This window comes from Eriocheir sinensis, chromosome 59 (genome assembly GCF_024679095.1).
Source record: "Eriocheir sinensis breed Jianghai 21 chromosome 59, ASM2467909v1, whole genome shotgun sequence".
In the NCBI taxonomy this organism is placed as follows: domain Eukaryota; kingdom Metazoa; phylum Arthropoda; class Malacostraca; order Decapoda; family Varunidae; genus Eriocheir; species Eriocheir sinensis.
Window position 1 is genome coordinate 662,501 of NC_066567.1, and position 15,409 is coordinate 677,909.

Consider the following 15,409-nt stretch of genomic DNA (forward strand, 5'->3'; position numbering starts at 1 on the left):
CAGCCTGTGTCCCGTGTCCTCCCGTCAGCCCATGTGTATGTATCATCTCAATCTGACCTCTTGACCTTTTTATCTTAGTTATTTTCACTGTTACCACTTTGACCACAGCTTCGACCAGACCACGTGACCCGCGCCAGCTTAACCCTCTCCTGATTGGTTGGCTGCATTTTATTTACGTTTTCTTACTCCGAGGTCAGGTCAAAGTTCACCCTCTTTGACCTCACCTCCTGACCTTGCCTGTTGTGTGTGTTCAGATTAACTCGTCGGCTCCGCTTCACCCTTCCCCTTCCTCCTTCCCACCAATCAGCGGCTTCCACCAAAGAGCGTTCCTCCAATCATGTGCCTCGGGGGCGGGGTCAGGGGCGTGGCTTGCCGGTGCTCGACCAATCACGTGCCTCGGAAGGGGTGAAGGGGAGGAGCCTGTCCGTCAAGTTAATCGGAACGCGACGAACACAGCGAAGAGGGAGGCTTGGATTCTGAGGTTGACCTTACTGATGTGTTCTGAAACTTTAGTCTTTTCATAAACCAAAGGAAACAAATCTTTAAAATTGTCTAAAACTAACGTCAAACAGTTGCTACTTAGAACACTTTCCTTTTTCATTTACCTACCAAAACAAATCTATCTTTCACCTTATACAGATAGGTAATGGAAAGGAAAGGAAAAGGAAAGGAAGAATGCAATTAAATGACGTTGTTTATTAGTAAGGACATAAAAGTAGCAATATATTTAAGTGGTCAGCCTCACCCAAGCTTCCCGTCCCTAACAGCCAGAGAACTCTCAACAGACACAGCCGGGCGCGAAGGCACAGCCGGACCTGCCAAAGAGAAGGAACAGACGAGCGCAGACCATTACGATCCCTGTGTCCCGACCTACACACACACACACACACACACACACACACACACACACACACACACACACACACACACACACACACACACACACACACACACACACACACACACACACACACACACACACACACACACACACACACACACACACACACACACACACACACACACACACACACACACACACATACAGACACACATCACACACACACACGCATACACACTTACGCACACATAAACTCATACATACACCACACAAAAAAGAAAAATAACAGAGAAAACTAAGAAAACAAATCATAATCAATTGTTCCTTTCCTAGACTAACACATCAATACACACAAAGACACACACAAACACACACAAAGAAAACAAACACATAAGGAGACAAGCAACACAAACCATTACCATTTCCACCCCAAACAACCCACACACGTACACACAAACACATACCCCCCCTACCCCCTATCCCTTTCCCCTATCCCTGTCCCTGTCTCTATGTCGCTATCGGCTGTCGTTGCAGAGTTGCCCCTCAGGAATGGGACAACCCGCACCCTTGCATCCAGGACCCCGAGGAACTGGAGAACTCGATCAGTCTCAGCAATGCGTTCTGGTTCACGATCGGATCCGTTATGCAGCAGGGATCCGATATTGCCCCCAAGTAAGGCTCGCTCGCTAGGCTGGTGCTGTTGTTAGATAGTGTAGGGTGCTGCGTCCGTCCCCCCTGCAGCGAGTCTAGCACAAACAAGGCTCACCAGATGGCAGTAGCTTCAGGCGCTTGGTTGGTAGTAACTTGGTACTCTCAAACGCTTCCATCTTTCACATTATCTATTTTCAAAGGCCGAAAAGGAGATCAGTCGGGTTCTAATGAGTGCTCTCTTAGGTTCATGTTACATAAGAAGGGTTAAACTGCCACCAGGGTCATGAAACTACCCCTGGAAATGCCGCGAATTCCTGTGAAAGCCTTGTCAAATGTATGCTTCGGGAGTTTGTCTATCTCTTACTCCTTGATCGTGACAGCGTGAAGTGGATGATTTTGATACTGGTGTGAAAAAAAGTGATGGTAAAATAAGAATAATGAAAAAAGGAGGGAGACAAAAACCTAAATATTGCCGAAAAATAAAACCCTTGTCAAATGTATGCTTCGGGAGTTTGTCTATCTCTTACTCCTTGATCGTGACAGCGTGAAGTGGATGATTTTGATACTGATGTGAAAAAAAGTGATGGTAAAATAAGAATAATGAAAAAAGGAGGGAGGCAAAAACCTAAATATTGCCGAAAAATAAAAGTAGAGACCAAAATTTATATTCTTAAACGTATCGGGTTCCCATTATACGACTATTTCCCAACGCCACAGAGAAGGTTAACCGGGTTTCGCTGGCAGCACAAAACAGTTCATGATTCATATTCTTAACCCGGTAATAGCGACGGGCCAAATTTGTGGCTTTACCGTGTAGCAGCGACGGGCCAAATTTGTGGCTTTACCGTGTAGCAGCGACGGGCCAAATTTGTGGCTTTACCGTGTAGCAGCGACGGGCCAAATTTGTGGCTTTACCGTGTAGCAGCGACGGGCCAAATTTGTGGCTTTACCGTGTAGCAGCGACGGGCCAAATTTGTGCCATGATATAAACCCCCAAAAATAGATGATACATAAACTGATCACAAATGCATTGATATATATTATGAAATGGTTTGTGTGAGTGATGATTTTTTTCTCATTTTTCTCGCTTAGAGGGACCATTAAGAAACACGATCCCCGCAGTTACCGGGTTAGACATATCCGGCTGCCATTACGACTCTCCCAAAACCACGGAGAAGGTTAACCGGGTAATCATTGGCATCACAAAACAGTTCATGAGTCATATTCTTAAACATACCGGGCTGCCATTACGACTCTCCCAAAACCACAGAGAAGGTTAACCGGGTAGACATGGGTGATTGTCCCGTCCAACATGCAAAAGTGGAATAAAGCTTTTTTATTTTTTATTTTTTATTTTTTTTTACTGCAAAGGAGACAGTTCAAGGGCGTAAAAACAACAACAAAAACAATAATGAGAAAAAAAGCCCGCTACTTACTGCTCCTGAATAGATTCTTTTTTTTTTTTACAACAAAGGAGACAGCTCAAGGGCACACAAAAAGAAAACCATAATAAAACAAAGCCCGCTACTCGCTGCTCCCCAAAAGAATGGCCGAAATGGAGGAATAGAGAGGAGTGGCCATAAAGATAAATCAATCACTATCACTAGCATCACAAAACAAGCCTTGAACATCCCAGCAGCTTCCAGGAGAGGCTCTTCAAACAGACGAACCGAGGCGCCGAAAAGTCTGAAGATACGAACTCGAGAACTAAACTTTGCCGAAATTACCAAAGCGCCGAAACTGTCACCATCGAATGAGTTCTTGTTTGGCTACACTTGCGGAGACGGAGGGTAGAGTAAGGGTTCATTTTGATTGTCCTCTCTCTTTCCTCCTCCTCCTCCTCCTGTTGCATCCCTTGTACCATACATGTATATTCACCTATTTACCTGACTATGCTTGTGTGTATGTATGTATGTATGTATATCTATCTATCTGTATATCTGTCAATCTATCTATCTACGAGTCTAATTTTTCACCTATCTTTCAATGTGTATATACAATAGTCTACCTCTCTATCTATCTACCTATCTATCTATCTATCTATCTCTTGTTTCGTAGATGAGCTGCCAGCGTACCTTCTCTCTCTCTCTACAGCAAAGCACAGTAGTCGTAGTAAGTAGCAATAATATAATAATAATAATAATAATAATAATAATAATAATAATGATAACGTTAATGATAATGATAATGATAATGGGATTTTTTTCATTTTTTTACCGCATTCGAGTTTGGATTAAGAAAAAAAATAACAGGAAAAGGACAGGTATGAGAAAGGTGTCAATTTTGATTTTTATTTTTACTATATATATTTTGATGGTGTTTTTATATATATTTTTTTTTGATAATTCACAAGATTTTTTTTCATTATTTTATTTAATTTTTGGTGTTTTTTCACATTATTTTTACATTTTTTAACATTTTTCACATTTTTTTCACATTTTTTTCATTATTTCTCATTTTTTCACTTTTTTTTTTCACATTTGCTCAGATTTTTTCACATTTTTTCACATTTCTCACATTTTTTCTTGTTTCTTTCTTGGATTTTCTTTTTTTTGGTTGTTGTTTGAAAATTTCTTGCTTCGCTTTTCTTCTTGCTTTGCTTGACCGCATGTTTGTTTGTTTGTTTATTTGTTTATGTGTATGTGCGTGTGCTGTGATTAACGTGCATGTGTGTGTGTGTGTGTGTGTGTGTGTGTGTGTGTGTGTGTGTGTGTGTGTGTGTGTGTGTGTGTATGTGCGTACGTGTTAATTTTCTTCTCTGCATGTGTGTGTGTGTGTGTGAGAGTGTTGTTGTTGTTGTTGTTGTTGTTGTTTTTGTTTTGTCTGTACGTGTGTGTGTATGTATGTATGTATGAGCGTAGATAGATAGATAGATAGATAGATAAAGAGAGAGAGAGAGAGAGAGAGAGAGAGAGAGAGAGAGAGAGAGAGAGAGAGAGAGAGAGAAGCCACGTGGAGGAGGCCTTGGGGTTATGCCAGCGCACACACACACACACACACACACACACACACACACACACACACACACACACACACACACACACACTTACATCCCCGCCAACAACAACAACAACTACAACAACAATGAAAAAAATAATAATAACGACAACAACTTCAATGACGTGTATAGAACAGGTAGAGGGGTGGGGGTGGGGGGGGGCAGGTGAGGTGGTGGTGGTGGTGGTGGTTGTGAAAGTGGTTGACTAGGAGTGGCCGTTAGTACCTGGACCTGCCTGACACCGCTGTAGTAATAGTAGTAGTAGTAGTAGTAGTAGTAGTAGTAGTAGTAGTAGTAGTAGTAGTAGTAGTAGTAGTAGTAGTAGTAGTAGTCTGTGTTGAGTGTTATGTGTTAGATTTTTTTTCATTTATATTTTGTAAGTAATATATTTTTCTCTCCTCCTAATCCTCCTCCTCCTCCTCTCTCCTGCTCCTCCTCCTTCTCCTCCCCCCACCCGAAATCTGCCCCCCCCCCCCCGTTTTCTACATCTCCTGTCTCTTCTTTTCTCCTCCTCTTTCCCTCTTATTCTGTTCTAAATCCACCTTTTCCACCCCTCTTCTATTCCCCTTCGTCCTCTCTTCCCATCCTTCCCCATCCCCTTTCCATTCTTTTCCCCCTCTTCCCCTTCAATCCTTCCCTATATCCACCTTTTCCACCCCTCTTCTATTCCCCTTCGTCCTCTCTTCCCATCCTTCCCCACCCCCTTTCCATTCTTTTCCCCCTCTTCCCCTTCAATCCTTCCCTATAACCCACTTTTCCACCCCCTCTTCTATACTCCAATGTCCCGCTTTTCCGTTCCTCCCCACTCCCTTTCCCCTCTTTCCCCCTTCTGCCCTTCAATCCTTCCCTAAATCCACTTTTCCACCCCCTCTTCTATACTCCAATGTCCCGCTTTTCCGTTCCTCTCCACTCCCTTTCCCCTCTTTCCCCCTTCTGCCCTTCAATCCTTCCCTAAATCCACCTTTCCACCCCCTCTTCCATTCCCCTTCGTCCCTTTCTCCCGCCCCCTCCACCCCCGAAATCCGCCAGGGCCGTGTCAACCCGTATCGTGGCCGGCATCTGGTGGTTCTTCACGCTCATCATGATCTCGTCCTACACGGCCAACCTCGCTGCTTTCCTCACGGTCGAGCGCATGGACGCCCCTATCGAGAGCGCGGAGGACCTGGCCAAGCAGACGAAGATCAAATATGGCTGCAAGAGGGACGGGTCGACGTACAACTTCTTCATGTACGTGACAGATAGATAGATAGATAGATAGATAGGGAGAGATAAATGCATAGAGAGATAGATAGATAGATAGATAGATAGATAGATAGGGAGAGATAAATGCATAGATAGAGAGAGAGAGAGAGAGAGAGAGAGAGAGAGAGCAAATCCAAACCCAAACACACAATTTTTTCTCTTCATTCAAATATATAACATTTCAAAATCATCCCTATGACAAATTTATTAAAGGTAGGGAAGGGGGGGAAGGAGGGGGAGGGGGTGGGAGGGGGCGATGTATGTATGTGTGTGTATGTGGGGGAAGGGGTATATGTGTGTGTGTGTGTGTGTGTGTGTGTGTGTGTGTGTGTGTGTGTGTGTGTACCCCCGGGCGTACAGAACCGTCACTGGCTGGTACACACAACCCCGGCCGCCACATTGCAACGTCGTCTGTACCGCTACACTGAAACTTCCTCCCACGTCGCCTCCTCCTCCTCCTCCTCCTCCTCCTCCTCCTCCTCCTCCTATTCGCTAAGGTTACTGTCCTCTTCTTTTTTCAATTTTTCATTTTTCATTTTTTTTACCTTGTTTTCTTCTCTGTCATTTTAGTTATCATTTTCTTATTGTTTTCTTATTGGTTTGTTTTCTTGTTTATTGTTTTCTTTATATGTGTGTGTGTGTTTGTGTGTGCGTGTCATTGTATTTATTGTGTTTATTTTGTTTTTTTTATTGTTTTTATTCTTTCGCCTTTATTTTTCACCTAACTCTATATCACACAATTTTCACCCCTCTTCATCTTTAATTTCCAAAACTGTGTCTATTACAATATTCTCTCGTCTATTCTTGCGTCTATTCTATTCTTCTAAGGATTGACTTTAGTGTATAATCTGATCACCGTTCATCTTAGTCTTCTTCTTCTTCCACTCCTTCAGGGACAGAAACACCCTATTTTTTTTACCTCTTCACCCCAAACTTACAAAACTGTGGCTATTAAATGTTCTGCCATCTATTATTATCTATCATCTATTCTTCTAAACGGTCATTCTAACCCTCTACACAGCACCGTTCATCTTACTCAATCCCCTTCTTCAACTTCTTCAGGGACCGCAACGCCCTATATTTTCCACCTCTCTTCATCCCCCAACTTGCAAAACTGTCTATTATGTCGTCTATCATCTATTGTCTATCATCTATTCTTCTAAACGGTCATTCTAACCTTCTACACAGCACCCTTCATCTTACTCAATCCCCTTCTTCAACTTCTTCAGGGACAGTAAGATCCTATTTTGCTCACATTTCTTCCTCCCAAACTTTCAAAACCGTCTATTACATCTATTCTTCTAAGCATTGACTCTATACAACCTCCTCCTGATCCCCTTCCATCCTACTCAATTCCCTCCTTCCACTTCTTCAGGGACAGCATCACTCATTTTTTTCCACGTTTCTTCATCCCAAACTCTCAAAACCGTCTATTACATCGTCTATCATCAATTCTTCTAAGCATTGACTCTGTACAACCTCCTCCTGATCCACTTCCATCCTACTCAATCCCCTCCTTCTTCCACTTCTTCAGGGACAGTAAAATCCTATTTGTCTCACTTTTCTTCATCCCAAACTCTCAAAACCATCTATTACATCGTCTATCATCAATTCTTCTAAGCACTGACTCTATACAACCTCCTCCTGAACCCCTTCCATCCTACTCAATTCCCTCCTTCCACTTCTTCAGGGACAGAAACACTCATTTTTTTTCCACCTTTCTTCATTCTTAATTTTCAAAACCGTCTATTACATCGTCTATCATCAATTCTTCTAAGCATTGACTCTGTACAACCTCCTCCTGATCCACTTCCATCCTACTCAATCCCCTCCTTCATCCACTTCTTCAGGGACAGCAACATCCCCACCTATATGAGGATGTGGACCACCATGTCAAACGCCCGCCCTACAGTCTTCACCAAGAGCAATGACGACGGCGTGGAGCGCGCGGCCAAGTCCAAGGGCATGTACGCCTTCCTGATGGAGTCCTCGTCGATCGAGTACGTGGTGGAGAGGAACTGTGACCTCATGCAGATTGGCGGCCTGCTGGATTCTAAGAGTTACGGGATTGCTCTGCCTCAAGGTGTGTGTGTGTGTGTGTGTGTGTGTGTGTGTGTGTGTGTGTGCTGTATCGCTCTCCCCCCATCTTTCCCCTCCACCCCATCCCCTTATTTCCCCCTCTGCTATAAGACCCTTCACTCCTCTGCTTCCCTTTGCCTCCTTCCGGGAATCGAGTAAATACCAGAGTCGTGTATTCGAATAGGAACACATCAAATTCCAACGAATACGAATACAATATTGGAATGTATTCGAATACAAATACCGAATACGATTACTCCACCCCTGCCCAGTCCACTCCCTCACCCCTCCTCCCGCCCCCAGGCTCCCCCTACACGGACAAGATCAGCTCCGCCATATTGAGACTGAAGGAAAACGGGACGCTGCATCGACTGAAGGACAAATGGTGGAAAGGAGAAGGAGGATGCATGGTAAGGACTCCCTCTGCTTCCTTCATTCCTTCACTCCTTCCTTTTCTTTGTTTCTTTGATTCTTCCTTCATTTCTTTGTGTTCCTTGGGGAGTGGAAGGGTGAAGGAAGTGACCGTCTGGTTCCTCCTTCACTCTTTCCTTCCTTCCTTCCTACCTTCCTCCCTTCCTTCCTTCCTTCCTTCCTATCTCTATTAATCGTATTTTTTGCCATTTTTCTCTCTTTTTTTTTTTAATCATATCAGGTCGACGGACTACACGTGACGGACCCCGAGATTGAAAACACACATACGTACACACACACACACACATACATACATACACACATACACGCACTTAAGAACAGTGCGTGTATGTATGTATGTGTGTGTGTGTGTGTGTGTGTGTGTGTGTGTGTGTGTGTGATATTTTCTCCTATTCTTTCTTCATTATCTTTTTTTACTCCTTTTTCTTTTCTTTTTATTTATTATTAAGAAAAAAAACAGACCATTCATATTTTCTTCGTTTTTTTCTGAATTTAGGTAAAAAAACAACAACAAAGCGGGTGACGTCATCAAGGCGGCCATCTTGGATCAGCTGACTGGCTCCTGTTGTTGTTGTTGTTTTTATTTATTATTGTTGTTGTTGTTGTTGTTATTGCTGCTCCTGAACCTTCTTTTTTCCAGGGAGAGAGAGAGAGAGAGAGAGAGAGAGAGAGAGAGAGAGAGAGAGAGAGAGAGAGAGAGAGAGAGAGAGAGAGAGAGAGAGAGAGAGATCACTACCACTATTTCTTCTTCAACCACCACTAACACTGCTCCTCCTCCTCCTCCTCCTCCTCCTCCTCCTCCTCCTCCTTTTTTTTATTTCCTATTATTTTCTTTCCCATGTTAACCTTACCTATTTGTGTGTGTGTGTGTGTGTGTGTGTGTGTGTGTGTATGTGTGTGTGTGTGTGTGTGTGTGTGTGTGTGTGTGTGTGTGTTGGCATGTGGAATGACCTTTTTCTTCATCCATGCCACCTCGTCCTCCTCCACTTCCTCCTCCACCTCCACCTCCTCCTCCTCTTCCACCTCCTCCCCAAGAAATCCCTCGAAATCCCTCACCCCAGTCTCTCTTACCTTCCCCCCCATCTACCCTTCCTCCTCCTCCTCCTCCTCCTCCTCCTCTTCCTCTTCCTCCTCCTCTTCCTTTTCCATCACCCACTCCTCCTTCTCTTCCTTCCCTTTATCATCAAATTCCTTCTTCATCTCCTTCGTCATTCATCACACCTGACATATATATACCTGTCTTTAATTTGACTAGTATTACACCCACACTCACTCTCACTCACTCACTCACTCACTCACTCACTCGTTACAATCTGGGCAATGATAATGATGATGATGGTGATGATGGGGATGAGAAGATGAAGAAGATAATGAAGGGAAGGAAAAGGATATAAAGAAGATGAAGAAAGTGATGAAGAATAAGCGGAAGAAGACAGAAGAAAAAGAAGAAGAAGAAGAAGAAGAAGAAGAAGAAGAAAAAGAAGAAGAAGAGGAAGACCAAGAAAAGAATGAAGAAGAATAACAAACTGATGAAGAAAAAGGAAAAGAAGAAGAAGAAGAAGAAGAAGAAGAAGAAGAAGAAGAAGAAGAAGAAGAAGAAGAAGAACAAAGAAAGGAAGAAGAGCAAGAACAACAAGAACAAGAACAACAAGAAGACAAAAAATAGGAAAACAAAACAACCCCCCCAAAAATAAAAAAAAAACAAGAAAAGAAGAAAAAAAATACATAAAAAAAACCCACAAAAAAAACACTCCATCATTACCAACCCCAACCACAAACGAAGAAAAAAACAAGAAGAAAAACACAAAACAAAACAAAACAAAGAGCAAAACAAAACAAACATATCACAACCACAAAACACACACCATCACCACCATCACCACCACTACTACTACTACTACAACCATCACTACTTCGCGGGGAGCAGAGTGAAGCTTCGTCCACCAAGTCAAGCGGGGCGGCTGAGCTCGGGCTGGCGAACGTGGGCGGCGTTTTCGTGGTCCTAATCGGGGGTATGGCCGTGGCAGCGCTGATGGCCATTTGTGAATTCATGTGGAATGCCCGAGACTTAGCCACCGATGAGAGCGTGAGTATTGGGGTGAAGGGGTGTGAGGGGGGTGAGGGTGTGAAAGGGTGTGTGTGTGGGGGTAGGGGGTGGGAATGGTGTGTTTGTGTGTGTGTGTTTGTGTGTGTGCGTGTCGGTGAAAATATAAAAAAAAGCTGATGTGTCGGGGTGAAGGGGTGTGTGTGTGTGTGTGGGGTGGGGTGGGGTGTGTTTTTGTGAGTGTGCGTGTCGGTGAAAATATATAAAAAAGCTGATGTATCGGGGTGAAGGTGTGTGTGTGTGTGTGTGTGTGGGGTGGGGTGTGTTTTTGTGTGTGTGCGTGTCGAGGAAAATATAGAAAAAAAGATGATGAGAGAGAGATTTACCTTTCAGAAGTTCCTGGCATGAATTATTTAATAGATCGATAGATAGATAGATAGATAGATAGATTGATAGAAAGAGCTACTACTACTACTACTACTACTACTACTACTACTACTACTACTACTACTACTAATGTTACTACTACTACTACTACTACTACTACTACTACTACTGTTACTACTGCTAATAATAATAATAAAAATACTACTTCAAATGCGTGTTTCTTATTAATATAACTAACTAATTATGTATCACAGGTAAGTCTTAATTAGAGGTAGATTAGTTGATAGACAATGATTAAAATAGATGAATTGAATGTTTTTTTTGTTTTTTTGCCGATAAATTGCAATACTTTTTTTTACTGAAGTTCCTCCCTTTTTCTCTCTGTTTTTCTCTCCCTTTCACTGTCTCCCTGTTTTCTGTTTGTTACCCTCCCTTACCTCATTTTTCTTCTCCCTCCCTCTTCTCCCCTTTGTTTCTCTCCCTCCCTATTACTCCATCTCCCTTCTCCTTTCCTTCAAGTTCTCCCTTTCTTCCTTCCCCTCTCTTTTCTCACTCTCCCTTCTCTCTCCCTTCCCTTTCTATAACTCCTCCCCTTCTCTCTCCCTTCCCTTTCTATAACTCTTCCCCTTCTCTCTCCCTTCCCTTTCTATAACTCCCCTCCCTTCTCTCTCCCTTCCCTTTCTATACCTCTTCCCCTTCTCTCTCCCTTCCCTTTCTATAACTCCTCCCCTTCTCTCTCCCTTCCCTTTCTATAACTCCCCTCCCTTCTCTCTCCCTTCCCTTTCTATAACTCCCCTCCCTTCTCTCTCCCTTCCCTTTCTATAACTCTTCCCCTTCTCTCTCCCTTCCCTTTCTATAACTCCTCCTTCTCTCTCCCTTCCTTTCTATAACTCTTCCCTTCTCTCTCCTTCCCTTTCTATAACTCCCTCCTTCTCTCTCCCTTCCCTTTCTATACCTCTTCCCCTTCTCTCTCCCTTCCCTTTCTATACCTCTTCCCCTTCTCTCTCCCTTCCCTTTCTATAACTCTTCCCCTTCTCTCTCCCTTCCCTTTCTATAACTCCCCTCCCTTCTCTCTCCCTTCCCTTTCTATAACTCTTCCCCTTCTCTCTCCCTTCCCTTTCTATAACTCTTCCCCTTCTCTCTCCCTTCCCTTTCTATAACTCCCCTCCCTTCTCTCTCCCTTCCCGCAGGCCTCGTTCTGTGATGAGCTCAGTAGTGAGGTGAGGTTCATTATGAAGTGCTCTGGTAACACTAAGCCCGTCCGGAAGAAAGCCCCGCCCACCCCTGAGGAGCCGCTCTTCACATACGGATCCTACGCCCCCAACTACGGATACTCGGACAGAAAGTGATCCTACAATAGTATTCTTCCACATCCTACTATATATGACTGTCCTGCCTTCCTTCCTTCCGTCCTTCCTCTCCTTCCTTCCTTCCATCCTTCTACGACCCAAAAACGGATATTAGGATAGAAAATGATCCTTCCAATAGTATCCTTCCATTCTTACATATATGACCTTCCTGCATTCCTTCCTTCCTTCCGTCCTTCCTTCTTTCCTTCCTTCCTTAACCCTAACTATGGATACTCAGACAGAAAGCGATCCTACCATTAGCATCCTTCCATATCCTACCATATATGATTGTCCTTCCTTCCTTCCTTCTTTCTTTCCGTCTTTCCGTCCTTCCTTCCGTCCTTCCTTCCTTCCTTCCTTCTACGACCCAAAAACAGATACTAGGATAGAAAATGATCCTACCAATAGTATCCTTCCATCCTTACATATATGACCTTCCTTCCTTCCTTCCTTCCTTCCTTCCTTCCTTCCTTGCCAGCTTGTTTTTTTCACTCTTCCTTCATTCCTTTTTTTTTTCCGTAATCCGATTTTTTCTTTTTCTTTTTCTCTGCGTCTTTTCATTTCTCCTTTTCACTCTTTCCTTGTCTTTTTTTTACATCTTTTTTTGTTTCTTTTCCTCCTCTTCCTTCTCTTTCCTTCTTCTTTCTCTTCCTTCATTCATTCATTCATTTTCTACATATTCATTCACACATATTTCCTTCACTATTCCTTGTTATCGATTCTCCTCCTCCTCCTCCTCCTCCTCCTCCTCCTCCCTTCCTTCCTCTCCTATCCTTATCCTATCCTATATCCTATGTGTGTGTCCTCATTAGTGGGATATCAGACGTAGCTCCTCCTCCTCCTCCTCCTACTACTACTACTACTACTACTACTACTACTACTACTTCTTCAATATTATAATAGTCACCGCTCTGTAAATACTCCGCCCCCCGTTTTCTATATTACAAAAAAAATGAAGAAAAGCGATGAAGTTGAATTAATGAAGAAATATCGTGTTAGTAATATCGCTACGAAGATATTATTAGGAGGAAGATAATGTCAGTAATAGCTAGATATTTGTGTGTGTGTGTGTGTGTGTGTGTGTGTGTGTGTGTGTGTGTGTGTGTGTGTGTGTGTGTGTGTGTGTGTGTGTTTGTTCAACGCTTAGGATAACTCATCTATCTTCTTTTTTTTCTATCTTTTTTCTTTGTCTTTCTTTTTTCTTTCTTTCTATTTTGTTTTTTGTCTTTTTTTGTTTTCTTTTTCCCTTTTTCCTATTTCTTTTTTTTCTTTTTTTTTGTCTTTTTTTCTTTCTATCTTCAGTCTATCTTTTTTCATTCTTTTTGTCTTTCTTTTTCATTTTCTTGCTTTCAATCATAATTTCTCTTTCATTTCTTTCTTTCTTTCTTAATTTTCATTCCTTTCTATCTTTTTCAGTTTCTTGCTTTGTCTCAATTTCTCCCTTTCATTTCCTTCTTTCTTAATCGATTTACTTCATTCTTTCTTTCTTTTCAGTTTCTTTCTTTCAGTCTTAAATTCTCTTCTATTTCCTTCTTTCTTAATCGATTTACTTCATTTCATTCTTTCTTTCTTTTCAGTTTCTTTCTTTCAGTCTTAAATTCTCTTCTATTTCCTTCTTTCTTAATTGATTTACTTCATTTCATTCTTTCTTACTTTTTCAATTTCTTTCATCCATTCATTCATTCATTCTTTCTTTCTCTTAATTTCTTTGTTACATTTACTTTCTTAATTTCTTTCTTTTTTTCTTTCTTTCTTTGTCACATTCACTTCCTTAATTTCTTTCTTTCATTCATTCTTTCTTTCTTAATTTCTTTTTTACTTTCTTTCTTACCTTCTTCCTTTCTTTCTTTATCTATCAATCAATCTATTTATCTATCTGTATATTTCTTTATCTATCATCTCTAAACACACACACTCGCCTTGGTAATGACTAGTTTTATACGAGTCCCACCTTAGTCCTTCCTCTAAATACACACTATGTTACCTTTAAGCTCTGTAAATACACGAATATATTAATGAACTAGCAGGTAACGTTGCCTTTACTTCGCGTATGCCAGATTAAGTTCGCTGTACTGTATCGTTTTCGTAGTATTTCGTCGCATCGTAAGATCATCTGACTTATGCTTCGTTCACATAACCTTCGCGAACAAGCCCCACCCCCTTCCCTTGCTGTAATATTCCGGTTTCGTGGATCTATAACGTATGCCTGATTAAGTTCGCTGTACTGTCTCGCTTTCGTAGTTTTGTGTCGCATCGTAAGAAAAGATCACTTGATTATGCACCGTTTACATAACCTTCGCGAACAAGCTCCGCCCCCTTCCCTTGCTGTAATGTTCCGGTTTCGTGGACCTATAACGTATGCCTGAGTAAGTTCGCTGTATTGTCTCGCTTTCGTAGTTTTGTTTCGCATTGTAAGAAAAGATCATCCGACTATGCTCCGTTCACATAACCTTCGCGAATAAGCCCCGCCCCCTTTCGTTATTCCCTTCCCTTCATCCCTTTCCTTGCTGTTATATTCCGGTTTCGTGGTTTAGCGTAGAAGTGTAAGGAATATATTTTGACTATACTCCGTCTTCCTATAGTTTCTTCGAGTTTCACCTTCCAGTTTCGCGCTTATGAAGAAAAATGAAGAATGAAAAAGTACCCCCCCCCCCCCCTCATCGTACATTAGTTTTCTTTCCTGTTTCATTCATCGCCGAATCATAAGGTGAAACAAGTATTAATCGTGTTTCAGTATCAGTTTCGTAATGTAGTCTTCCAAAAGTTTCACGTATAGATAAAAAAAAGGAGGAAAAGGAAACGTCATCGAGAGAGTCTGTTCCAATAGTGTTCGTTCGTATGTGTGTTCGGTGTTTCGGTGTGTCGCGTAGTGCTTCATGGTGCTTCGTTTCGACTCCCCGCCAACGCAAAATCGTCGAGAGCGTTACAGAGAGAGAGAGAGAGAGAGAGAGAGAGAGAGTTGATGAGTCCGGAATACATGATTGGTGGTGTGTGTATGCTCTCTCTCTCTCTCTCTCTCTCTCTCTCTCTCTCTCTCTCTCTCTCACAACACCCCATACACACTCATTCACCACCACAATCTCTTCCCCAACCACCACCTTCACCACCACCCCTTTCCCAACCCTCCTCCTCCTCCCCCCCCATCCCTCCTGACGCGGGCACAGACGGAGGTGAAGAAAGACGCGGCCTCGGCAGCAGAACTGGGTCTAGAGAACGTGGGCGGTGTCTTCGTCGTGATGATAGGTGGGATAGCCTGCGCCGTGCTGGTTGCCTGCTGTGAATTCATGTGGAAGGCGCGGAAACTGGCTACGGATGATGGGGTGAGTGGTGGATGATGGGAAGGGTGAAGGGTGACGGTATATGGTGGAGGACCCTGTACTAACTCA

General features: G+C 42.7%; 1 protein-coding gene and 1 long non-coding RNA gene across 11 annotated transcripts in view; one reads left to right on the plus strand and one right to left on the minus strand.

The window, feature by feature from the left end:
- LOC126985249 (glutamate receptor ionotropic, kainate 2-like) overlaps positions 1-15,409 on the plus strand; it is a 41,480-nt gene that overhangs the window by 21,524 nt on the left and 4,547 nt on the right. For 7 of the 10 annotated variants that reach the window (XR_007738439.1, XR_007738443.1, XR_007738440.1 and 4 more), the window contains exons 15-18: positions 5,520-5,717; positions 7,583-7,815; positions 8,115-8,221; positions 15,188-15,343. Coding sequence is in view for 3 of the 10 variants with exons in the window: in XM_050839869.1 (XP_050695826.1) it covers positions 1,376-1,513; positions 5,520-5,717; positions 7,583-7,815; positions 8,115-8,221; positions 10,171-10,329; positions 11,865-12,023 (994 nt within the window). In the remaining 7 variants the exon portion in view is untranslated. Of the gene's footprint in view, positions 1-1,375; positions 1,514-5,519; positions 5,718-7,582; positions 7,816-8,114; positions 8,222-10,170; positions 10,330-11,864; positions 12,324-15,187; positions 15,344-15,409 lie in introns of those variants that run through there. The other 3 variants (XM_050839868.1, XM_050839870.1, XM_050839869.1) reach the window with 2 other exon arrangements.
- LOC126985251 (uncharacterized) lies at positions 12,471-15,179 on the minus strand. Its single transcript, XR_007738446.1, has 2 exons — positions 14,318-15,179; positions 12,471-14,161 (listed from the first exon to the last, which is right to left on the minus strand). It is a non-coding gene; the product is annotated as an uncharacterized LOC126985251 (long non-coding RNA).